Raw genomic sequence first — 25,113 nt, forward strand, 5'->3', positions numbered from 1 at the left:
GCCTACCTCTTCGGTTTATAATTGACAATATGAAATTGGTCAACTCCCTTAATCCTCGTACTTCGGCATCTCCCCTATCCCATATGGCCACTGCAAGTGCGAGGTGTCAACCAGCTCATGCCAGTCATTCGTGCTCTGCTTACCCTTGGGCACAATAGCGTAAGCGTGGCAGTTCAAGCAAACCCACGCCTCGATCGGATTTCCCTCGCCCCCATCACTGCCTATATGGTGGTACTGGTCGACGCCGGGATTGATCCTGCACAGTGGACACACGGACTTTCCGTACAACTGCTTGCAGTAAAGCTTCATCTCAGCCGCTTTGCCCTTCATGTCCAGGATGTACTGTGTGCGGTGCGGGTTGCAGAGCACTCTGTTCCAGAGCTTGACGCCGCAGCCACACCCCGTGAACTGGTTTGGCGGTCCCTGCCATCCGCCGGCTCGTGCCGTCAGACCGTTCGCGGTAATGGAATCCGCTTTGAGGGTGGGTAGACTATGCCCTAATAGAGGGTTATCGGCCCATACTACAAGAACGTCAAGTTAGCAATCCTGCGATTTAATCGGAGATGTATATATTGGGGTATTTATAATATACGAGCATCAAGTCCCCAAAAAGCTTATGGATGAGCGTATAGCTCGTCAGGGTCAACGGTGAAGGCAATGACCCAGGAGAAGTACTTGGGGATGAAAAGGGGGATGAAAATTCAAAGGGGAAAACAGAAAGGAGAAAAGAACATACAAAAGTGTCCTTGGTTCTTCAACTTGTTCAGCAGTGGAACGACGCTGTATGTACATTCCGAACAGAGATAGGCTCTGATTTCCCTGGCAAAGTCATCGGTCCGGGAACGTGCTCGGCCATGCAGATCGCAGTCCTGGCAAACCGGAAACGCTTCGAAATGCCGCCTATCCTCGCACGCTCTCACCGTTTCCTTCTCACATATCCCCAAGACGGTGTTGTTCGCGCAGGTCACGCCTTGCTCGGGAGTCCAAAGCGCTCCATTAGCCCAGAGCCGCGAGAGGGGGACACTCGACATGGCCGACTCGGCGATCTCGTTGGGGTGCAGCGGGAACGGGAATCGTCTGATGACGGACATGTCGACCCGCTGGGGGTGGAACGGCGAGAAGAGATTGTCGTTCGGGAGGACCGGGATCTGCTCGGCCTTCGTGTCGCACGGGATGAAGTACGCCGGCCTGGCGGGCCCAGGAGATGGAGGCCGGCCAATGGGACCCACCGAGACGTTCTTTATCTCCGCTACAAGCTGCCTGTCTAGGTCGGCACTTGGGTTTAGGTACTGCACCCAGCGTACATCGACAGGTTTGATACTGTCTGGGGGGGCAACCGGGACAGATCTATACTGGTAGTTATTGGTTCTGGAACACACCACGGCCTGTCGACGCGCATAGGAACACAGATCTCGAACGGCTTGCGATGAATCTGCAATTATTGATGCGCTGATGTCTACGAGCAGCTTGTCTGCAATGGCGCGCAAATTAAAATTACCGCCGTCTCTTTCAATATTTTGTGCTTCGTTCACGACAAGTTGATATGGCCCTTTTAGACTGTCTATAACTGTCTGAAGATTTGGGGCAGCCGGGTTAGCTAGATTCGGAATGGTCTTGTCACCACTCATCCACCGTTGATATTGTAAATGGTAATCAGGGGGTTGCTGCCAAGGCACATAATTTGGGTCGTCAACGCCAGTAGGGCCACTATAATAACGTGTCAGTAGACATCTCGGAGCAAGGGACATTAAACAGCAGAAGTACACAAAGGCACTCGACTATGGAAGGGGCCAACGAGTTATTAACGAGAGAATTGCATACCTCCCCAGGTTGAGATAGTATCCCCACATATCATCTCCCGGAACACCTCGGGCAACGGCTCCAAATTTAGATCCAGTACATTCAACATTGTTCGCATAGCATCTATCACACTAATTAATTCAACGACGGTTAGCAAACCAATTTTCTTCTACAACGAACATAAGGGGTAATAATTCAAAGCAGAGCCGCCAAGACTTGGGTGCCCTGAGAACCTATACATACCGGTCTCTTATAGTCGCATTTCTTCCCCGTAAACCGACAGTTATCGCAATGTGGAATAGCCAGCCCCGGAAGTGGCGTTGGGTGGGGCGGCAAGGGTACGCCGTTGAGGACGCAAACAAGTCCCAAGCGTCTGCAAACTCGGCACTAAGAAACAACGACAACAGCCAGTCAGTAAGTAAAATCGATAAAATAGAAATGGCTTAGAATATGCAGATATAGGATCGGGGGGTTATAGCGGAATGGAAGGAATTACTTACACCGGCCCCATCAACGTCTCTTCGGCATTGGCCTGCATGGCGGCTTGCTCGTGACATACAAGCTACACAAGTATCAAGGTACCTCTCACCCCTTTTTGCATATTTGCGTTTCGGTCCGGTTTTTGTCCCCGTTGAATCTGTTTTATCTGAACTTTTTGGGCGTTTGTTTGAGGTACTTGCTGATTTTTGAGACATTATGATCAGGTCTTTCTTGATATTTGTCTAAAGCAGGTATGTGGTGTTTTCTTTTCAAGTTAAGAAATGGCACGATGTGTTGGTCGAATAGTTTCGATAGGATCTCACAGTATGTCTTAGATAAAGGTCGATCTTATGTGATGTATATAAGGCCAAAAAGAGAAATCACCAACCTCATCGTCTTTCCATATAAGTATATGAGCAGCGTTAATACAATGTTCATAGTTCTATACCATACCTTTGTCCAAAGCTAACTGACTCTTGCAATTTCAATTGGATAATGTTTTTTGAAGACTATGAAAACAATACTATTCATAAGTTCATTCATCTTTGGCTCGAAACCTCCTCTATCACGTATGAGCCGAAAGCTTAATCAATCTGTTATGCCTTCTTGAGACATTAGATATTGTAGCTCCACCTAATTATCATGTACTGGAAGGTAAACGATGCATACGATGATTATATGAACTGAGGTTAGCTATGTACCTACCTTGTGGTTACCCATAGGGGTATCACGTGCCTACTATGTACACATGACATGGCAACAGTCACATGACTCAGGTGGCTGAAGGGGGGATCACCAGACTTGAGCGGTATCCCTGGCAACAGTTCCCCCGCCGTATATCAGGTTTCCATTAAGCCTAGGTACGATAAGTCATGAATCCTACATGAAACTTACTTCAACCAACCTGTTCATGTTTGCCAAAACCTCGGATTCCTGCCCACAGTAGTGCCACTCTAAATTGCTGATATCGCGACTAGTACCTATATTAGCAGCACACTGAGCAAGACACTACCTACGTACCTAAGGTTAGTTAGTTTGCACAACCAATAACTAGTTACGGGGCAATTAAAATTATGAAAATGCGTTCGGCGCCCAATAACACGAGATATACGAAGTGTTGGTCGATCATTTGCCGGCACGCCCTAACCCAAAGTGGAAGGAAGGTAAGGTCCCCTGCTTTGTCCGCATGCATCTCTTCGCCGGAAAGGGGAAGGTCGCTACGATAGGGAAGTGACGCGATGGACCTTGGGGCGTAGGCGTGTCGGGGAGATAAGCTGCAGTAGGTAGGTAGGTAAAACCGACCCTGGGCAATCATTTTCTACTAGGGAAGCTCAAGTTCCTCCCTACCCAACGTCGTATCGTAGCTAAACCAACAAGGGAGAGAAGCGGGCAAGTTATAAATAATGGGCGACCTACCTCGTCGTATCTGGGTGGTGGTCCTCGGGGCTTGTTGCTTGCTTCGCTTTGTTTCGTAGGCCGCTTGTTGTTGGAACCGTCGTCGAGATGAAATCTTTCGCAGCCCTTGCCCAGCTCCTGCTGGTGGCTGGCAGTGCCTCTGCCAGGTACATGAGAAACCAGGCCGGCATGCAAGTTGGCCCAATTGACGAGTTAAGCATCATGCGAGCTGACAGCAGCACGGCCGGTTGGGGCACTTTTGAGCAGCTGATTGATCATTCCAATCCCGCGCTCGGCACATTTTCGCAGAGATATTGGTACGGGTCGCAGTATTGGAAGGGACCTGGCTCGCCAGTTGTCTTCGTCAACCCTGGAGAGCAGGCTGCGGATGGGTTCAATGTGTCGTACACCACAAACCAGAGATTGACGGGGCTCATGGCGGAGAAACTAGGAGCGGCCGTGGTAATCATGGAGCACCGATACTGGGGCAAATCGTCGCCTTTTGATGTCTTAAGCGTTGCGAATCTTACATACCTCACCCTCGAGAACTCCATCAAGGATAACACCTACTTCGCCAACAACTTCAAAGCGCCGTTCGACCCTACGGGCAAGAGCACCGCAAAAGACGCGCCGTGGGTTTACACGGGAGGATCCTACCCGGGCGCGCTAGCCGGGTGGATCGCAGCCAAAGACCCGGGCACATTCTGGGCGTACTACGGGACCAGCGGCGTCGTCGAAGCCATCGGGGACTTCTGGCAATACTTCGTCCCCGTGCAAGAAGCGACGCCACGAAACTGCAGCGCGGACCTGAACACCGTGATCAACTACATCGACTTCGTGCTCCTGCACGGCAACCCGCGGGAGAAGGCGAAGCTGAAGGGGAAGTTCCAGCTCGGCAACCTGCAGGACGCCGACTTCGCCGCCGCGCTCGAGAACGGGCCCTGGACGTGGCAGTCGGGCCAGTTCTACTCCACCACCAACCTCGGGTACACGCCCTACTACCAGTTCTGCGACTACGTCGAGAACGTGTGGCCGAACTCGACCAACGCCGTGCCGGGGCCCAAGGGCGTGGGTCTCACCAAGGCGCTCGACGGCTACGCCAAGTGGTTCTTGGAGGTCGCGCTGCCGGGCTACTGCGAAGGGTACGGGTACTTCGAGGGAGCCAACAACACGGACTGCTTCCAGTCGCTGAACGCGTCGAACCCGATCTACCACGACCTGTCGCCCGACAACGCCGGCAACCGGCAGTGGAACTGGATGCTGTGCAACGAGCCCTTCGAGTACTGGCAAGACGGCGCGCCGCGCGACCGCCCCACGCTCGTCTCGCGCCTCGTCAACAAGGCCTACTGGCGCTCGCAGTGCCCGCTCTGGTTCCCGGAGCCGGAGTACGGGATCGCCAAAGGAAAATCCGCCGCCGATGTGAACGCGTACACGGGCGGCTGGCGCGAGACCAACGTCACCCGCCTCATGATGGCCAACGGCCAGTGGGACCCGTGGCGCGACTCGACGCTGAGCTCCATCTTCCGCCCGGGCGGCCCCCAGCAGAGCACCCCCGAGTTCCCGATTCGCGTCGTGCCGGAGGGCACTCATTGCTCGGACCTGTACGGCCCGAACTGGAAGGTCAATCCTGGCGTTAAGGCTATTGCTGACGAGCAGGTTGAAAACATGGCTACGTGGGTGCAGGAGTTTTATGATCAGTGATTATGATGTGATTTAGGTACTAGGATGGAGCAGAATTACATATATCGCGCACATAATATGATGTAGCCAGGATGGGTATGATATAGCATGAGTTCGGATATTTAGAGTACCTTTGTAATGTTTATATCACATTATTTCTATGACTATGCCCCTGATGATAATGCCCATCGTACCCGATCCAAGGTTTCTGACACGGGGCACAACGAAAGCGTAAGGCATGAGAACAATGAAGTTGTTGTGCGAAGAATATGAACACAGGTCTTCTTTGTTCTTTACCAAGCCCCCTAGTCATTACTCTCCTAGACTCTTCCAGATAACGGGTGCTGCTAGCCCCACTAGGCTAGCTCCTTATCCTTATGAGCTGCCTTAAATCTATTGGCACTGCGCCAGCATTGTTAAAAATAAAACAAGCTTTCTCCCTTCTCTTGTCCCGTTTCTTGGTTGTTGCTTAGCTACATCAACTCCCGATTCCCGGGTTCCAACATATCCCTGGGCTTTGTCGCCTTATCTCGACTGCAGGGATGCCCCTTACCTAGCCAGGTCTTTAATTATATACCTACCTCATGAGGCTCAGCCTATGCAGGTACCTGAATTCGAGTTTCCTCTCACTACCTAGTTAGACCCTATCCTTATACGATATCCATTCTTTCTTCTTCTACGTCGTACTTCGTACTTCGTATTTAGCTCGCATTATCACAATATCAAACTCCTTCGCAATATTTTCAAAATCTCCAAACCTGATCAGAACCATTTCGTTTCTCATTCAACGTAGTTAATACCTATCAGAACTACAAGCATCCAGCACCGTACCCCTCAACTCTGGCCCTATTGAGCTAGTATCAATATCACTCTCTAAACCCAGAAGACGATATCCATGCTTGTAAGAAATATCACAACGGCCACCTCACCCCGTCATCTCCATCCATCCCAACTAATCTATCAAATCCGGCGGATCATAAGCCGCCGCCCCAATGAAGCGAGCTAACTGCCGTAGCTCATACGTCACCGTGACTCTGAACGGCCGCCTGTCCGGCCGCTCTCGGTACAGTATGTTGCGAGCCATTCCACCTGGATTTCTGGTATACGGATCTTGCGGATCAAGGTATTCTTCAAATGCTTCAGTGTATCCATTGTGCCCGTTGAGGCCATTTTGACCGCCGTTCAGCCCACTCTGTCCGTTTAGTCCGCCATGCCTATTCTGCTCATCGTATCCATCGTGTCCATCTAATCCATTGTGTTCGTTATATCCATTCTGCTCATCGTGCTCATTCCTTCCATTCTGTCCACCACCATTCTCAACAGTCGGATTCCCCCAATCCCCATACCCATGCTCATCCCCATTCCCATTCCCGTTCCCGTTCTCCGGACCCCTTAGATCCCCTAGACCCCCTAGACCCCCTAGCCCACCCTGATCCCCACCCTGATCCCCACCCCCCTCACCACCCCCCTCACCCCCCTCACCACCATCACCACCATCATCATCACCGTAATCATGATGCTCCAGCGTGTAATCCTCACTCTCCAAACTCACATTCACCTCGACAAAATGCCCATGCTCATCCAGCACCTCAAAGTACCCGTCCCCAAACAGGGGGTCGTACTCGAGCAAATTCCTGCGATTGGCCTCGTACGCACCGTCGATGACGGCCCCCGCAGCCCTCAGCACATTCCAGACCCTGAACGGGGGGCGGTCGCGCGACTGCATCGCGCCCGACAGGAAGACCAGCACCCGCGCGTCCGGCACCTTGAGCGCGCCCTTCCCGTACGACCCGCTCTCCAGCACCATCCACGTCGTCCCGGGGCTGAACGTCATCAGGCAGTCCGTGTTGTCCCCCGGCGGGTGCGTGTACGGCGTGCCCCAGCCGTCCACGAACACGAGCCCGTTCTGCTTCGCCGTCAGCGTCGCCACCAGGTCCAGCGGCGACTCCGGCGGCAGCCAGTACATGCCCTGCGTGAACACGACCCACATGCCCGTGTCCCCGGGCGCGAGGCGGCCCGAGTTGTAGAACTCGCGGGCGGCGGGGACGTTGGCGGGCAGGGTGAGCACGCGGAAGTCCTTCCACCGGGGCACGTAGACGATGCGCCCGTCGTTGACGTACACCCACATCGTGTTCTGCTCCGTCATGTGGATGGGCGGCCCGATGTTGTACAGGCTGACGTCGGGGGAGAGGGGCTTTAGCAGGTCGACCATGGTGCGGTAGGGGAAGCAGGGCTCGAAGCTCGGGAGGAGCCAGTGCGGGCCGAAGAGGGTTTTCTGTCTGTGCGAGCCGTACCACCCGATGGGGGTCGGGGAGGACTGGTCGAGGGCGCCGGGGCCGAGGCTAAATACGGTCTCGTCCATGAAGCCGGATTCCTCCTAGGAACCGCCGTCGGATCCGGACAATGTGACATTTTCCTCCTGGGTGGGATAGGAGGCGCTTTGGCCATCGTATTGACCGTTTTCATTCATTGCTGTTGAGTTGGGGTGATCGTAGTATCTAGGCTTCGATGGTACTTGACTTGTTTCTCATGCTCAAGCTCACTTGAGGTATGAGTCTATCGTTCAATTACAATCTTGCATGCAGATGAGGCCGTAATGGTTATGGGGAGAGGTTTGGGGCTCCCTGTTCTACTGGAGAGCTGACGACAGAGAAAGCACATATGGGGTGTTACTGCATCACTTATGTCAGGCCTCACGACTTCCCAATATACAAAAAAATAATTATAAGGCAAGGTAGGAGAAGGTTCGAATGACCAATGCCATTGATGATTGATGAATATATGCGCAGGTAAACCTTCAAACCATGATAGGTGAGTCTAGCTCATAATCCACCAGCACATGCATTGAGCAACACGACGTACTAGGTACCCAGTATATATCCAAACTACTGGTAGGTACACAAGTGCACAGAAGTAAATATCTTGACAACGTCCCTATAAATACGCAACACCAAGAAAGACCACCAAACAGCATGCCCAAAGTCTAAACTCGGAGTGGCGCTCCATCAGACCCCTTACGCAACGACGACAGCGGCTGCTGCGTTTTTCTAAGCCACTCATCATCCATCTGCACATGGCGCTTCAACAGCTCAGCAGCGCGCCTGCCAACTTCGAATATGGTTCGTCGGTTAACGGTAAACTCTGTCCAGAAGAGGTGTTCGTCAGGTGCATCGCACACGCGCCACTCACTACCATCATCACCGCCTTGTTCGGTGCTGCTTGTGGTGGTAGTGTTGCCAATATCGCTGTTACCTATGGTGACTCGTTTGATGCAAGGCTCCCACACCTCCGAGTAACCCTCAGCGCTCGTCATTGCCCCGAGTCCGCTATGATCGACAATATCCGCGTTCCGCAGCTGCTGCTCAACGATGAGCTCCCTTATATAGCCCGAGACGTCGTAAGTGATAGCCTCTCGCCGCGCAGGTGGCACAGGACGTCCCACCACCCCCTTTTTCCCCGTCGTGCTCTTCTTGCTGAGTAAGAGATCGGCATCTTTAATATCCGACAAGTCGTTGCCATCTTGATCAGTCTCTTCCAGGTCGGGAAGCCGCACCCACTCGCTAAGCGTGTCCTGCATTACCTTGTCCCAGTGGTTAACCAGGAACGCTGCATTGCGGACCTGCTCGGCTTTGGTGTGTGGTGGTGGAGGTACGAAGCGGACGTTCTCGAATCCAGGGGTCAGGGATATATCGAATGGTCTGGGTAGGAAGACGCGAAAAGGGGCGCGAGACAGTGGCGCTCTATCGATATCGTGCTTAGCAATTATATTTGCATCAGAATAGTAGTTCGAGAAAGCAACAGAGTTGTTCTTGCGTGCTTCGCTATATAGAAGCTCCAGCTGTGAGAAGACGTGTTCAGCCTCGGTCTCGATGAGGCGAGTAGCAAGCTTTCGGGGTAATGCTGCCAAGTGCCATATATCCCAAAACCCAATATTAAACACCCACAGAGTTTCTTGAGGGGTTGGCTGAGGTAGGGGCCCAGAAAGAAAGGCCTTGACCTGGCTGAGTAGGTCTAGGTTGGTTGGAACCGGATAATTCTCAACTAGCCAGGAGTAGTCAATCATCCCCGAGGTATTGTTGTCTACGGATGTAGTACGATATAAAGCGGCCTCGAATAGCGAGTTTGAGATGATAGCGCCCCCCTCGTCGCCAGTAAGCGGCGTGAATGAGAGATATCGAGAGCAATTTAGCTAAGCAACAAGACGTTAGCGCTGTATATCAACTATCGTGGAGCTGAGAGTCTCAATCCAGAGACTTACCTGTTGACACAAGACATCAGTCCACCCAGCATTCGGACCACCTAGCCGCGATGAAGATTTACTCGGCGTCGCAACATCGCCCCCACCAAACACCACTATCCTCAACCCACCTCCACCACCTCTGCTTCCCGGCTCCCCATGCTCCCATTCAACGACTGTGCCGTAGTCAGAACTCATGGTATAACCCGCAAGCCTCGAGGACCATAAGTACGCCCCGAAGAGTAATATGGTGATCCCGACTGCGATTTGCGGAAGTATTTTCGAGCCGCCGCGCAGCAGCTTGGCCGGGCTCGCGACTACGAGTCCCATCAGCACGAATGCTTCCGCCAGGTGGTTCATACCATAGGGCTTCTCCCATGGGGACTTCGTGGTCGCGTCGCCTCCTCCGGGGCCGGGTAGTCGTAGCGAGTATAGCATATCTGTTTAGTAGCCTTTGAAAACACTGTTGTGTTACATGTCTCGACGATGTTTGGTTGCTAATATTCCCCGAACGATGTTCTATAGAAATCACCGTTGACAACACCAAAACATTATAAATGCTATATCCGTGCAATAAGAAGAAAGTGTTAGAAACCCTGAAAACGGTAGTACTACATAGCAGACAACGTGGTTTGGCAGGTTGGTTTAACTTTTCCAGAGCCCGGACCTTGTGTCAAATGATTCTAACTGCCCTCTGTCTAGTGTTTCAGACCAAGTTTGTCAAGACTTTTCACCAGTTTACTGACTTTACCGGCTTTACCGACTTTACAAAGGTTATTGTGACGGCCGTGCGAGGGGCGACAACATAAGGGATAGACTTCTCACCAATGACGTATCCATGACTAACGTCCCCGTTATATGGATCGCTGAAAGGCTACGATAATAGTCACTTGTTCAAGGTACCTAACTCTAAGTTCCTATCTTTGTACCAGCAGGCCATTTGTAGTCATAAGATAGTGAACCTCTTATACAAGGTAGATCCAAACCGACCTAGGTAGGGTACCTACCTAGGTGTGAAAGCTGTGTCAATTATTGAGATTTACCATGTAGCGTAAAGCCTAGCTACCTAAGTAGGTATTGTACCACTACCCAGCATGATACAGTACAGTTCACAGTATACTCAGCTATGTCGTCATACCTATGTTGGGCATCCATAGGCACTTAGGCATTTTTAAGAGACTACATGTAGGTTACCTGAAGTGCTACACACATGCATACCTAAGTAGTCCCCATGGTCCCGTGTAACAGCGATGATATACGCCTAGATTGATGTAGGTAATTATCTTGCATGTAGGCCCAACGTCTCCTGTCGTCCGGTGGTAAGGTCGCACACAGTAATAGTTCTGGCCACTACCCTCTGTGCGGGTGGTCGTGTTGATGCCTGACTTGACTTCTATGGGTAGGTGGTGGCCGATGCTGGGCTGATTATCATGTAGCTGTTCTCATAGGGACAAGAACTCGATTGGCTTGGGATTGTTTGGGCTACCTACTAACACGCGGCAGATTCGTCCGAGTTTTACTGGATTGCGAGATTTTTTGGAACTCTTGGAATTGCTTGAATAGGGGCTTGGTTACACATATCTAACCTACCGACATTTGTCTTGCTCCCTTCATCCAATGTAGTCCACGAGCAGGAAGCGGGGAATGTAATGGGTACTGTGTAGGTAGGTATGTTATATACTACCTAACCTTTGGTAAATATATATTTGCAGACAGCTCCTATCCATAATAGCCGCCTTTTCCATCGCGATGGAAACTGCCACTAAAGCGTTTGTACACCTAACGGGTAGCGGCGTCTGAGTTTATTCTTTACTTAAACGGGATCAAACGAAGGAGACTATCAATTGCCAAAACATACCGCTACGCCAAAGGGTGCATAATTGATCTCTCCTTAATTGTCGTGGCCTAGGTAGTTCACGTCAATATATCTGACGCCTCTCCTTGTTCACGTACCAGTCTTGCACCTATATGAGACCCCCCTACCCTTTCCGGCCATGCCAAAGCGGTATGCCCTCCTAGTCGGCGTCGACCATTACTTCAGCGACGGGTTGCGGAACCTCAAGACCCACCAAGTATCCCTCGGAAACCTCCAGGGATGCGTCAACGATGCCGAGGCGTTTCGCGGCTTTCTCGAGCGCACCTACAGGTTCGACAAGATCTCTGTCCTCTTGTCCCCCCTGCAGAAGCTCAGTCCCTCTGATACTCACGCCGTACCGTTCGACGACTCGCTGCCGACGTTCGCCAACATCAAGAGGCAGTTCAACGCCCTAGCGGCCCTGACGCAGCCCGGCGACCTCTTCTTCTTCCACTTCTCGGGCCACGGGGCGCTGCTGAACACCACGTCCAAGTCCCCCATCGGCCGCGACAAGGACCCTTCGCTAATGACGGCAGATTATTGTTGTGGGAAGCCTGCCTTGCGCGGTTGGCAGCTGAACCGCTGGCTGAAGCGTTTGGATCGGAAGAACGTGCAAGTGGTGGTCTCGCTTGATAGTTGCTATTCCGGTGGCGCCTGGCGAGGGTATCAGAGAGATGTTGTGGGCTACCGCACACCAGACGAATGGCCCCTCTCTATTCCCAACTCGCGCGCGGACCTTGAGGCTCTCAAAGACGAAGAGAGCGATGATGGTGATATGTTGGAACCGGCATCTCGTGATGCCGTTCTTGAAACATCCTGGTCTATCAACCCACAGGCATTCACCTTGATGACAGCCTGTGAAACTTATCAAAAGGCCGCAGAGGTCAAGCACGAAGATGGAAAGATAGGCGGTGCCTTTACATGCGGGCTGATCGAATATCTAGAAGACAGCAAGTTCCAAGTGAGCTACCGCATGGCACGGGATTACCTACAGGCAAAACTCGAGCCTCAGAGACCGACATGTTTTGGCCGTGATCGGTTCCACTTTTTCGGGAAGTCAGAGCCCCTGAACGCAAATCCCATTTCATTCCGACTTGAAAATGACCGGGTACACATCAACGCGGGGCGGGCTCATGGAATCTGCATAGGATCTGAGTTCACCCCTTTCCCTGTTTCACCCACCACCGCCCTCACTATAACAATCAACAATATTGAAGAATTCAAGTCCAGCGCAGAACCGACTAGGGAGTTCAAGGAGGCCCTGAAGAGGCACAGAAGCGAAATGGTTATTCCGTCACGATGGTGTCTAGGAAACCACATGATCTTCCGCGTGGCCGTAGATTCAAGTCTCGGGAAAGATTTCCAACGCTCACTGCGCGAGATTCTCAAGAGCCGAATCGTCAACGAGATCGACATAACTGAGGATGCAAGGGACGACGATACAGTATTCAAGATTCGACACGACCGCACTGGAACCAAGATAGTCGGACCTGAGCGAGTGATAGGTTACGATGGCCCGGTGAGAGCACTAATGCTGGGAAACCTTTCTGGTAATTCAAAGCCGGCAGCGCTTGCTGCCGAAGTAGCTGCTCCCCTTTTGCACCTGGCTCGATTTCAGCACACTCTCGAACTGAAACCAGAATCCACGTCGATGCGACAGCCATTCGTAGTATCAGTAGTACCAAGCGACGAAACCACCACAGCGAGTGGCGGCAGTTACGCAACTGGCCAACGTTTTGTGTACGTGTTTAAGAATACCAGCAACGAGGACCTATACCTTGCCGTTCTCAACATTACCCCTGAATTCAAAATCCAGCAGCTCATCCCGCCTAACGACTTTCCAGATCGAGTAGGACCAGGGGGGGCCATAAAGCGTATTTTCACCTTTAACTTGCCAGATACTTTGCCCACACAACTTGAACACGAGATCCACCGCAGTGACCGTCGAGACATCATCCGTACGCTGGTGTCGACAGAGTGTGTGTCTACGTGGAAAGCCCTGGAGCTCCCAGAGATTTGGGACGCCGATAAGGTAGATAGTCCGGCTGCGCGATCGGCTCTGAGGAATGTGACAGTTGAGCGCGAGACAGAATGGTGGGTTTCCGATACACATGTCACCACAACTGATTTTAACTATACTATCCCAACCACTATCCCGGCCACCATTCCTGACGATAAACCTAAAGATAATATGACCACGGTAAAATCACCAGAAGGACAAGATAGGAAAACGTACCCCATATCTGGCATTCCAATGGATCCTAGCTTCCGTATTCCCATCCGCCAAGATGTCGATGACTGGTATCGCGAGCAAACAAGCCATCAAGGCAATCGTATACAGCTCACGCTGTTTGTAGAAGCATTGATCACTATTCAGCAACGCCCATTAACTGATGAGAGGTCGTATTTTCGCTTAGCTGGCATCCACGGCGCCCCCTGGACAGATTGGGACGGCAGTGCAGCTCCTCTGAATAAAGATAATAGAGTGACCGGCTTTAGCGTCCATAACGATTATACCTTTCCGACTTGGAATCGGGTTTATATAGCCTTGTTTGAGGTAAGACTTGTTCTCGCCCAAGTTTTCTGCTGGTGCTATTCCTGGAAGGGGTTATACGCCTCGGTAGATACCTAGGCACTGACGAATTATCTAGCAAGTGGTATATGAAGCGATGATTGACTTCATAGACAAAGCCAGCAATGTACTAGACGAAACCAAGAATAAATGGAAGACAGAAGCCAAGCGATGGCGTCTGCCGTACTGGGACTTTGCGCGGTTTGCCTCGCATGACGGCACCCCAAGTGATGAACTTCGGCTCCCAATTCTGGCCACGCTCCCTGTGGTCAAGGTCAAGGTTTTTGGGTCTGAAAACGAGTTGGTGAACAAGGCCAATCCCCTGTACAAATTCCAGACCCAGACTCTCATGGGCGACTTGGAGCGCCCTTATAACATCACCGCCCAACGCACCACGAGAAACGGTCGAGATATGTATGTCCCGGTACGTCCCTTCCCCACTCAACTATCCTTTTGTTTGGCCCAATTTCCGGTTCTCACAATAATGAGTTCAGTTCGAGAAATGTCTATCTACAACCAAATACGGGCTTCTCGAAGGCTACAGCCCAGATGTCTGGGCGGACGCGGGACAGAACTGGCTACGAGCCAATCTGGCTCTGAATGAGCATCCCTGGTACCAGAACAACACAGATGGCTGGGAATCGGTCCCCACATTGCAGGATATGACCTTCCGGCTACTCAAGATGCGGCTGGATAGCTGGGGCAGCTTTGCATCGACCCGGCATTCTGACGGTAAAAGACCTGCATATTTGGGAACGCAAGCCCGGAATGGGATAAATCTGGAAACGATCCACAATAACGTCCATGTATGTGGTAGTTCAAGAAGATTAAATACTATTTCGAAAAACGTTCCCGTAGCTAACGCTTGGCAGAACTGGGTTGGGGGATTCATGTTCAGTCGTCCTGGGCGAGAAGATCTGAAGCTCTGGGGTGCTGGCCACATGGCCAACGTGGACGTGGCGGCGTTCGATCCCATATTTTGGCTGCATCATTGGTGAGCCATAGCTTCGTCCTATATTACTTACCATCACACAAAGACATGCCTGCTAACGCGAGTTGGTGAAGCAATATTGATCGACTGACTGCAATCTGGCAGTGCTTGAATCCTGAGAAGTGGTTCGACGACCAGTGGAGCCAGGCATCCCAAAGCAATGTGCTGCATCCATTCCATAGAAATACCGAGGGTCTCGTGTTCAAGTCCGACGATGTGAGAGACTGGCGAGTCTTTAACTATGAGTATGCGATTACCATAGACCACTGTGATTTAAATAAGATCGAGGAAAGAGTCAAGATTCTTTATGGGCAACGAATGATGGATGTGTATAACAAATATGAGATGATTGATATCGTCATCATCGTCAAGTACGACTGGTTAGTACATACCTATGCATATTTGGCCTACGAACAAGGCGACATACTTGTTGGTTTGCTAACAGAATATAAGGAATGCATTGGGAGGTAACCCCTTTCAAATCAACATCTTTTTCGGTTCCTTGGACCCTAAGAATTTTTACGACTCCCGGTCGAAAAACTTCGTGGGCAGCGTCTTCAACTTCGGCGGTAGTTTCCAGAACAGTCACTGTTCCAAATCCTCGAAGCAGCAGACACAAGACAACAAGGCAATAGGCCAGCTTCCCGCTACATTGGTGTATCACTACAACATGAGCGAGTACGAGAAACTCCCGACGCTTTCATATGTAGTGGTGGATAGTCAGGGGAAGGTAAGGGCTCATTTTCCAGCCATCAACTTTTAATAAGTAGTTCACATGCTCACATGCGGCTTCAGTCTGTGGATATCGCAGTCGATATTTCCATGAGCTTTGCCTCGAACTTTTTCTGGTCCGATGCCCACGGTCGCTACCTATTATTTGGCCCTACTGGAGTGCCCGCCGAGGTCGATTATTAGTGTGCATGCGTGCGAAGGTCGGGCTGTCGAAAAGAAGAAGGCAACTAGGCGGGTACTTTGTAAATGAAATCAGTTCAAGTATTAAGTATTTCAGTTCAACATTGAATTGCCTCATGAAGACCTGGTATTTGTATACCTACCTAGGTAGGTAGGTAGGTAGGTACCTAACGTTGGAAAGAGATGAAAAATTGAAGGAATGAAGATACTACATGTAGGTACTAGGTTAGGTACCTAATAAGCATGCTACAGCGCATCGCACTTTCCTCTTTGGCGTACCTGCCTCTATCTACAAGTATTTGAAACTGTTTCAAGAAACTTTGTTTTGTCCAACATGAATTTCAGTGAATGCCTAGGTATTCCATTCATTCCCCCAGCACTCACACCACCCCCACCATAAACCCCCCCGCCTCATCCAGCGCCTCAGCAAAAACCTCCCCAGCCCTCCCCTCATCAAGCCCCAGCCCAAAGCGCAGACTCGTCATCACGAACTTCTCCGCCTTGAAATTCGCCACAAACCACTCCCCGCTATCCTCCGCATGCCTTCTTTCGAAAAACGCAATCACGCAGATCGCAGCCCAGACCTGGCGCTTAACGTCGTCGTCGTCGTCATCTCGGACCTCCAGAGCAGATATAGCCGCGGCGACGGCCGGGATCCCGCCAGCAATGCCGCGGAAGACGATGCGCTCGACGACGGCGGGGTCGAAGGCGCCGGTGGTGGCATCTTGCGCGGCGATGAGGTCAGAGAGGTCGTCTTCGCCGTCATTGCTGGCGATCGAGTCGGCGTCAGAGGAGGAGGCATCGTTTAAGGGGAGGGATAAGCTCATCGCGCCGATGCGAGGCATCTCGAGAGGAGTTATCTTCAGCGGTGGTGACGGCGGCAACGGCAACAGCGACTCGCCCCTGAAAACTTGGTTGCGCATTGTCATTTCCAGTTTCATTTGCGCGGTAACACTAAATTGCGCGTGTACGAAGTTGAGATCCGAGGCAGTATCACCCTGGGGGACGCTGGACAGACGGGTCCGGCCGCCTGGTGGAGCATTACTGGTGATCTTGGCCTGAGTACCCACGCCCGCCATGGTGGCAACGAAGGAGGTCTGCGTACTAGCCAGGCTGTAAGTTTTCCCTAGCCGGACAATCTCGGCCTCGTTCTCGTACTTCTGGCCCGCATTGGTGATGGAGATTGCCTTGTCCTCTAGCACTTGGATCAGGGCGCGCGCGGCAAGGCTGTGCACCAGACGCCCGGGGCTGTTATCTCCGTGGCGGATTTCGATTGTGTTGATGATGCCGCCGGGGATCTCGTACTCGATCTTGACCTTCGGGGTGTTGTAGGTGCCGTCGATGATGGCGTACCAATGGCTGCGGACGGCCCAGAACATTGTGCCGGGTAGAGGGGCCTGTTGAATAGCTTCAGGTGGAGGGACATTATCGCCCTTAGCAGCCGGTCCCAGTTGGCTTTGATCAGGTCGGGGGCGACTGGCCATGTTCTTTCCACTTGCCTGAGGCGGGCTTTCCGCTGGGGTCATCCCCCATCCGATGAAACGAACACGAATAGGGGCGCGGTTGATGCTGTTGATCATGGTCCAGGCTTTAAGTTCGCAATGATCACTGTCTTGCATCCACGAGTCGCTTATATATGCTGTAGCTCCTGAGCCACTCCGCACCAACGCTTCGCACATTCCTCTCGAGACATCGTCACCCAGGCCCATGACAAAGACTCGCAAGAGCTTGCCCTGTTCCGCAGCTGCTGTGGCATGCTTCTGAATGGTCTGCATAGCGGCCGTGACGCCCCAGTCAAGACCGTCGGTGATTACCACGACAGAGCAACGAGGCTTAGCAGCATCGCGTTGGTTGAAGACGGTGGTCAAGGCAGAGTTAATGTCCGTGCCTCCCCAGGCGTCCCATGTGTTGAGCCGATTGATAGCAGCGAAAACGTTTTTCTTGTCATATCCGACGCTTCGGCCATTGGGGAGGATTGATTTCGCTGCCGTGTTAAAGCCGTATATATTGAACGATGACCTCTTTTTCGTGGGAAGATTGGCCAGCATCATTTCGACGACATCCTTGGCCATTTGCAGGCGAGATCCTGACATGCTCCCGCTTCTATCAACAAGGAAGATGTATTCTGTCGTGGCCTGTCAGAGGTACAACTAAACTCAGCATGGCATGTGTAATTCAACTCACCATGCTCTTCAGGGTCTAGCATCACGTTAGAAACCAATGTCAAAGCGAAGGCTGTGGTTTCAGCTTGTCCATCAATCGGCGGGTGGAGTGGCTCGAAAACGCAACGGCCCGCGTCCATGGACTGGACCGCCCACACCAGGACAAAGTTGCCTCTTAAGAATTCTTTGCTTTTAAACTCGACGTACGCTTTCCAATCTTTGAACTTCTTGTTCATCTCCGCCGGGCTGAGACTCTTGAACGAGTTGTCGGAGAATCCATAGTTGATAGTGGCCTGGTGAGAGAGACAATTGAGACCTAAGATTCGGGTGGAATTAACATGGATCCCAACAGTGATGGTGACCGCAGCTGTGCCGGTAGGGGCCGTTGGGTATGTGGCGGGTCCTGGCCTTCCCGCGTGAGGTGCAAGGCCACAGGGGATGGTCAGACGAACAGAGTCCTCTATCGTATCGCTCGAAATGAGGTGAGCGTAAGTAACACTAACGAGATCAATACGGTAAGCGATATAAAGAAGAATGAAGATTGTTGGGCTTACCGGGTCATGATCGATGAGTTAGGAGCGATGTTTCCCAAGCTTATTTCGAACACTTGACATAGTGACGAAAGTCAATATTGAACTACACGCCAAGAAATTCCAAAGAAAAGGAGAAAACGATTTACCTTCTTCTTGAACCTTATCCAGCTTCCACGCCTGGACGCCAGCTGCTTTAGCTTCTTCATACTTTGCATTCGCCTCCTCCTTCTCATCTACGATCGCTTCAATACGGGTATCTCCGATCTGGGCGGAAAACCCGGTCACTGACGCCTCAGGGGGAATCTCAAAGAGGTACGAAACATTACGCTCGACATTGGTCTGAGCTTGGTAGGTCTCTGTAAGCGTAGCCTCGACAACGAAGTCCCGAACCTTGTAGCTATAGTTGGAGCTGAGAAGGGGATACTCGATGGGTGTCCAGTGGCCGTGCCAGTAGATGCCTTGGCGCCTGTGTGTAGGACCGTTGTAGGCCATTTTGTGGTAAAGTGGGCTTGGGGGTTGTGGTGCGTGAAGTATCGGAAAATAACGCAAGAAAAGAAGAGAAGGGTCGGAGACTTAGTAAGGAGTATATATATCGATGCCAGGCATCGATGAGATGAGCCTCAAGCCATGCACATATTCACAAAGAGCTCTTCACGGAGTTTTCATGTAGGGTATACAGACCTTAGATTAGACACCTCGTACCTATGTACATAGTTGAGCACACTTATTATTTCCAACCTACCCTCCAAAGAGACTTCGACTGGCATATGGCGGCAATGGAATAAAGCCCTTACCTAGATCAAGTACTCAATGGTCATGAGCATTCATGTGATTAATGAATACCCAAAAGTCAGAATGTAGTGCAACACGACACCAGGAAGTGCCTTCAATGCTGTTTGCGCAACTCTAAATAATCGATGCCCTCATACCTCCATACCTATCTAGGTAGGCTTGTATAAGAACATGTCAAACACAGTGCCAAGTACAAACTGTTCATGGTGTAGACACTTGCGGCTGAAGCAAGACCCTTCAGCCAATCGCATCACGAGGAATTATCATGAAATATTAATTGGGTGGTATAGTTCATATTAGGTACTGACCTAGGTTAGCTAGGCAGAGAAAGCGAGATAGCAGACAATTGGACTCGTGACCTTCCATTCGACCTACTGTACTATACTATATGACGCTGTGTTTCCCTGAATGATTTCATATCAACCATATGAGTGACATTGATGCACGTATGCCCAAGACCGTATATAATTGGCTGCATTATGCGTGATAGCCGTAGAAATTGATCCTTGGGTAGCCGGAGATAACCCCGTGGAAGCCGCCGAGGAGGGCCGAGAAAAAAAGGAAAGATAAACATGAAAAAGGAGGGAAAGTATTGGATTAAAAGGGAGGGGGGAGGAAAGAAACACTTGACTGGTATACATTAACGTCAAATATACGAAAGTACTCACCAATACCCCAAACCTCCTAGTTAGACTATCCATCATCCCCTATCCGAACCGTCATGTCAGACAAATCCCGTCTCGACCGCGTATACGCGCAACTCTTACGACACCATCCCTACGGATGGGCACTCTACAAGAAGGTCACAAAGCGAGACATATTCCCCGGCAGCTGTGGCTATTTTGACACGGATGGTGACTGGAAGACCCTGGTGGACCTGAACGACGGACCTGGTCTCGTCAGTCAAGGATGGACCTCGCCGGGTGATGGGATAACCGGCACGAAAAGCCCCGAGGCGATGACTTGGGGTCCGAAGAATTCGGTCTCGATCCAGTCGAACCACGTCGGAGGCACAGTTGGGGCTGCGTGAGTACAGAATACCCGTCTCCCATTTCTCACAGCGTCGATGACCCCTGAAGCATGTCATGTCATGTCGCGTCACGTAACCTCATCTAACACCCGCGCAACCCAAGTATACCAGGCGCCCCCATCTCCGCCTCCATCTCAACGCTCTTCTCGACCCAAAGCTCGCACGGCGCCGTCCTCGCAACCCAGCCCCCGGTCTGGAAAAGCGAGATCGGCAGCGTCGGCAGCGCCGTGCGCTGGATGATCGAGAACAAGCGCGCGATGTTGCAGCAGCACCGCGACGTCTTCACGAAGCACGGCATCTGGATCGTCACCAAGACGTACTCGACGCGGCGGTGCGCCGTCGCGGTCATGACGGCGAAGTCGTCCACCGTCGAGATCGGCCTGGAGGCCGACGCGCAGGGCGTGCTGACGCTGGCGCCGAGTAGTGGCTGGACGAGCAGCACGGGGAGCTCGGCCGTGGAAGTGCATGAGGATGAGAGGGATGGGCTTGTGGTTTTTATCAGTGGAGTTTATTTTTCCCCCAAGGTTTTTAGCTGGGGGTTGAGCCACACGGGTGATCAGGGGAAGCAAGGGGGGAAGCTATTCCGTGGTGATGAGGATGGAGATGCGGATGACGATGTTATGCTGGATATGGAATTCTACCCGCCTCTTGAGGAGGAGGAGGAGGAGGAGGACATGGGCTCTGAGTTGGACTCGGAGGGCGATTGATGGCCGGAGTAGTGGGCTAGATACCCAGCTGAACTCATCCATACCTCATCTCTGGCGTTCTAATCACGCTGAGAGACTTTAAGAGAGACTTATCGTGCGCTTATATTCTCAATAGCCTTATATTAAAAAGCTCCTCTAGGGTCGCGCGTACCGGAAGACCTCCTTCCTCAATCCAAGTCTTTAGAATTGATTAATAGCGCTTCATTATCAATCTCCTGTGCAGCGCTCGGTTTTGATTTGAAGTGGGATGTCCTGTTATGATCTATGATGTAGGTAGTAGGTACCTTGTCTCCGTTTGCTGGGTAAGGGGAAGCTAGCCGACCGCAAGAGATACATCCGGGATAGGAAACCGAGTCCTCACATAAACCGTGAAAGAAACTCGTGATGCTGATATGCATGTTATACATTCGAGCCATTAAGGTGAAAAAGTTCCGAGATCGTGAAGTTCGAGATAGTGTCACCAGCCACTAGTTCCCTCGGAAATAAAACCCTCCCCCCATCCCCCTTTTCCCCCAAAACGTCGGACTCGGCTTCGGGCTCGGGGGTATCGGCTTCGGCAAATTCAGTCCCTTGAAAGCCTTCACTCTTGATCCGTCCAACCCATCCATCCATCACATTTCAAATCTTCTTACCTTACGCGAAACAAATCTAGATCTAGATCTAAAAACAGTTCGTTTATATAATTTTTCATATTAGGTAAGATCTTAATAACATAGGAGGCCAAACACCCCGTTAAACCAAAAAACCCCAAGTACCGGATTATATACATGTGAACAAGAATCACTATGCCCGACCCCGAACGTCGGCGTAGAAGACCACCCGTGTATGTGTTTCTTTTTTTTTTCTTTGTTTCTAAAAACCCCCCGAGCTCAGTTTAGCTAGTAGTCAGTCAGTTAGCCGGTTCGCTGGTACCATGTAAGTCAATAATAGTGTGCGCGCTGACAGCGGTGCAATCCTCCCAACATAGTTCGTGTTCCCTGTGCCGGAAGCGCAAGATCCGGTGCAACCGGGAGAGTCCGTGCAGCAACTGTCTTAGATCAAGGCACCACAACGGGGACTGCGTCTACGAGGAGCTTCCTCCTCACCGTCCGGCACGGGCAACAACCACCGCTGGACCCGGCCTAGACCCTGCCGAGGAAATAACACAGCTCCCGATCCTTATCCATGGAACTTCCAGTCACACCAGCACATCTTTATCCCCCACGACACTCAGCCATGCATCCAACCCCTTCCACCCATCTTCTATCCAGAAGGTCAGCAGCAGCAGCTCCACGGCAGCCTCAACTCTCAACAGTAGTGAGCCTTCACCATCAGAGATCGAGGCCCTGAAACGGCGGATCAGATGCCTCGAGGAGCAGCTGTCTAGCCATGCTGCTGCTAGCCAATCTTCTTCCACTACCAGAACTTCCGCGCTATGGAAATGCAGCCCCACCTCTAATAACATAGAGACGATATCGTCTCGTATCAGCGGGACCTTCTACATCCATCATGAGGGCCGCCAATCTCCGGCCATCTCCCGGAGCGTCACGCACAAGAACCGGATATTTGGGCAGAGCCACTGGGTCAATGGCTTTTCACTAGTATGTCTTTCTCCTTTTTTTTCCATGAAGGTTACAGCCTCTCTGACAACCCCCAGATGCGAGACATAATCGACCTGATCGAGCCGCACGTGCGCGACAACTCCAAAGCCGCCCTCCTAATGCAGCGATCCAAGGAGCTCGCCCGAATCATCAAGGCGCGGCGAGCGCCCCCCTGGCCCTCGCTAACGGTATCCCACCTCCCCCCCAAGGACGTCGCCGACGAGCTGCTGGACTGCTACCTCCGGACCACGGAGCCCATCTACCGAGTCCTGCACATCCCCACTTTCAAACGAGACTACGAGGCCCACTGGATCTCCCCCGCCAGCACCAACAAGGCGTTCCTCGTGCAGATGAAGCTCGTCCTCGCCATCGGCGCCGCCACCTACGACGACAAGTTCACCCTCCGCGCCTCGGCGATCCAGTGGGTCTACGAAGCGCACACCTGGATCTCGGAGCCGGGGTTCAAGCACCGCCTCAGCGCGCAGTACATCCAGACCAACATCCTGCTCCTCCTCTCCCGCGAGATCGTCGACGTGGGGCCCGACCTCGTCTGGGTCGCCGCCGGCTCGCTGCTGCGGCGCGCCATGCACATGGGCCTGCACCGCGACCCCGCGCACCTGCCCAAAACCACCACCTTCGTCAGCGAGATGCGCCGGCGGCTGTGGAACTCGGTCCTCGAGCTCTCGCTGCAATCGAGCCTGACCTCGGGCGGCCCGCCGCTCATCTCGCTCGACATGTTCGACACCGCGCCGCCGGGCAACTTCGACGACGAGCAGCTGCTGCTGCTGCCGGCGGCGTCCTTCGAGGACCCACGGGCAGCAGAAGAAGAAGAAGAAGAAGAAGAAAGGAGCGCGTTCACGCAGATGTCGACGGCGCTCGCGATCCGCAGGACATTCGCCGCGCGCCTCGCCGTCGCGCGGTTCCTGAACAGCCACGGCTCGCGCGGCACGTACGCGGAGACGCTGCGGCTCGACGCCGAGCTGCGGGCCGCGTACAGGCCCGTGCTGCAGAGCTTCCAGGCCTACAGGTCCAGCGCGGCGGGGCCCCGGCCCTCGCAGTACGAGATGGACGTGGTGAGCCTCATCGTGAACCGCTACGTCCTGTCCCTGCACGTCCCGTTTGTGGGGCCGGCGCTGCACGAGGCGCCGTACGCGTACTCGCGGAAAGTGGCCGTCGAGACCGCGCTCAAGATATGGCGGCTGGTGTACCCCTCGCCGCAGCAGCAGCAGCTCACCACCCCCAACCCCACCTCCCCCCACGACCTATCCCGCCTCTCCGTCAGCGGCTCCGGCTTCTTCCGCATCGTAACCCTGCAAGCGAGCCTCCTCATCGCCACCGAGATCCGCGCCCAGATCGCCGAAGAGGAGACACTGGGCCCGGGCTTAGTGCGCGCAGACCTCGTGTCCACGCTCGCAGAGGGCAAGAGCTGGACGCTGAAGAGCGTCGAGGCGGGCGAGACGAGCATCAAGGGGCACTTCATCGCGTGCGTGATCGCGGCGCAGATCGAGGGGCGGATGCGCGGGCTGCGCGGCGACGAGCTCACGCGCTTCGTGGTGCGGGCTGCGGAGGACGCCGAGGAGAGGTGCGTTCCGCTGTTGGAGGAGATGGTGGCGGCGGCGGAGACGCGGGAGCATGATAATAATAATAACAACAACAACGATAACAGCACGTCTGAGACGACGCCGTCGCAGACTTTTGGGGATTGGGATTTCGTGGTGAGTAATGTGCCTGCCTGCCTACCTACTAACCCAGGTTAGTCGTTTCGGATCTTGCAATGCTTACAGTTATTTCTTCTTGTTTGGGGGTAGATGTCGGATTGTCGGTTTGATTTCGATGATACCGAGCCGATTAATTGGGCTTTTGACGAGTTTTCGCAAGGGCCTATTATTTGACCAGATTTAGGTACCTAGGTATCTACTTAAGCACTGGGGAGCTTTAGTTTCTGTAAGAATAGCTGGTGGTTAAGACAAGGTGTCTTTGATATTAGAAGATTACGCCCCTCCTTAGTATTACATAGTAACCTTAGGTAAGTAGATAAAGATCGCAGTCCTGGAAGAGCTGACGCCCCCCTTATCCTAATTGCTCATACGGGAGTCCTGTACCTTCCGTATGAAAAGCACTGCATACTAGGTACCTAATAAAGCATCGTCTCCCTGACTCCTTCTAAAGTGCTCCGAAGTCATTGGTATCAAGTTCACCGCACCTGTGCATACCATAATGTTCCCTTGCACGCCATCCTGCTCTTCGTGTATTAATCTTTGACTACCCCTCGTTGATGAACAGCATCCAGTCACCCCTTCTTCGCCTTCGCCGAAGTCCTCTTTGCATTTAATAGGTTATATATGTCGAAGGCACATGTAGGTAAAAATCCAGGTCGTCTAGTTGAG

General features: G+C 52.4%; 8 protein-coding genes across 8 annotated transcripts; 4 read left to right on the forward strand and 4 right to left on the reverse strand.

Annotated features, from left to right (window-relative positions):
- Positions 1-48: 48 nt before the first annotated feature.
- GGS25DRAFT_519976 (uncharacterized protein) lies at positions 49-2,338 on the reverse strand (the record flags this gene model as incomplete). The annotated part of the gene is made up of 5 exons (XM_049263813.1): positions 49-521; positions 737-1,707; positions 1,822-1,923; positions 2,044-2,187; positions 2,301-2,338. The coding sequence occupies 5 exons, from the start codon at positions 2,336-2,338 to the stop codon at positions 49-51; spliced, it is 1,728 nt and encodes a 575-aa protein (XP_049119435.1).
- Positions 2,339-3,381: 1,043 nt separating this feature from the next.
- Positions 3,382-5,519, forward strand: GGS25DRAFT_483605 (peptidase S28). The gene has a single exon (XM_049260383.1). The coding sequence runs from the start codon at positions 3,784-3,786 to the stop codon at positions 5,374-5,376; it is 1,593 nt and encodes a 530-aa protein (XP_049119436.1). The 5' UTR covers positions 3,382-3,783; the 3' UTR covers positions 5,377-5,519.
- A 788-nt stretch (positions 5,520-6,307) lies between these two features.
- On the reverse strand, positions 6,308-7,717 carry GGS25DRAFT_519978 (uncharacterized protein; the record flags this gene model as incomplete). The annotated part of the gene is made up of 1 exon (XM_049263814.1): positions 6,308-7,717. The coding sequence occupies one exon, from the start codon at positions 7,715-7,717 to the stop codon at positions 6,308-6,310; it is 1,410 nt and encodes a 469-aa protein (XP_049119437.1).
- A 621-nt stretch (positions 7,718-8,338) lies between these two features.
- On the reverse strand, positions 8,339-10,030 carry GGS25DRAFT_519979 (uncharacterized protein; the record flags this gene model as incomplete). The annotated part of the gene is made up of 2 exons (XM_049263815.1): positions 8,339-9,544; positions 9,614-10,030. The coding sequence occupies 2 exons, from the start codon at positions 10,028-10,030 to the stop codon at positions 8,339-8,341; spliced, it is 1,623 nt and encodes a 540-aa protein (XP_049119438.1).
- A 1,556-nt stretch (positions 10,031-11,586) lies between these two features.
- On the forward strand, positions 11,587-15,925 carry GGS25DRAFT_519980 (common central domain of tyrosinase-domain-containing protein; the record flags this gene model as incomplete). Its single annotated transcript, XM_049263816.1, has 7 exons — positions 11,587-14,004; positions 14,099-14,443; positions 14,514-14,825; positions 14,892-15,013; positions 15,085-15,390; positions 15,464-15,740; positions 15,806-15,925. The coding sequence occupies 7 exons, from the start codon at positions 11,587-11,589 to the stop codon at positions 15,923-15,925; spliced, it is 3,900 nt and encodes a 1,299-aa protein (XP_049119439.1).
- On the reverse strand, positions 15,729-19,109 carry GGS25DRAFT_530401 (uncharacterized protein; the record flags this gene model as incomplete). The annotated part of the gene is made up of 4 exons (XM_049265377.1): positions 15,729-18,047; positions 18,107-18,582; positions 18,639-18,690; positions 18,764-19,109. The coding sequence occupies 4 exons, from the start codon at positions 19,107-19,109 to the stop codon at positions 16,303-16,305; spliced, it is 2,619 nt and encodes an 872-aa protein (XP_049119440.1). The 3' UTR covers positions 15,729-16,302.
- A 1,021-nt stretch (positions 19,110-20,130) lies between these two features.
- GGS25DRAFT_530403 (uncharacterized protein) lies at positions 20,131-21,229 on the forward strand (the record flags this gene model as incomplete). Its single annotated transcript, XM_049265378.1, has 2 exons — positions 20,131-20,435; positions 20,543-21,229. The coding sequence occupies 2 exons, from the start codon at positions 20,131-20,133 to the stop codon at positions 21,144-21,146; spliced, it is 909 nt and encodes a 302-aa protein (XP_049119441.1). The 3' UTR covers positions 21,147-21,229.
- A 538-nt stretch (positions 21,230-21,767) lies between these two features.
- GGS25DRAFT_483623 (putative C6 transcription factor) lies at positions 21,768-24,894 on the forward strand. The gene is made up of 5 exons (XM_049260384.1): positions 21,768-21,842; positions 21,899-21,969; positions 22,114-22,726; positions 22,783-24,441; positions 24,535-24,894. The coding sequence occupies exons 2-5, from the start codon at positions 21,932-21,934 to the stop codon at positions 24,616-24,618; spliced, it is 2,394 nt and encodes a 797-aa protein (XP_049119442.1). The 5' UTR covers positions 21,768-21,842; positions 21,899-21,931; the 3' UTR covers positions 24,619-24,894.
- Positions 24,895-25,113: the final 219 nt, after the last annotated feature.

This window comes from Hypoxylon fragiforme (genome assembly GCF_022984875.1).
Source record: "Hypoxylon fragiforme strain CBS 206.31 chromosome Unknown GGS25scaffold_3, whole genome shotgun sequence".
Taxonomy (NCBI): Eukaryota; Fungi; Ascomycota; class Sordariomycetes; order Xylariales; family Hypoxylaceae; genus Hypoxylon; species Hypoxylon fragiforme.

Coding starts and splice junctions, on each gene's coding strand:
- GGS25DRAFT_483605 (XM_049260383.1), top strand. CDS start 3,784: ATGAAATCTTTCGCAGCCCTTGCCCAGCTCCTGCTGGTGGCTGGCAGT.
- GGS25DRAFT_483623 (XM_049260384.1), top strand. CDS start 21,932: ATGCCCGACCCCGAACGTCGGCGTAGAAGACCACCCGT. Junction 21,970..22,113: donor CGGCGTAGAAGACCACCCGT/GTATGTGTTTCT, acceptor CTCCCAACATAG/TTCGTGTTCCCTGTGCCGGA. Junction 22,727..22,782: donor GGGTCAATGGCTTTTCACTA/GTATGTCTTTCT, acceptor GACAACCCCCAG/ATGCGAGACATAATCGACCT.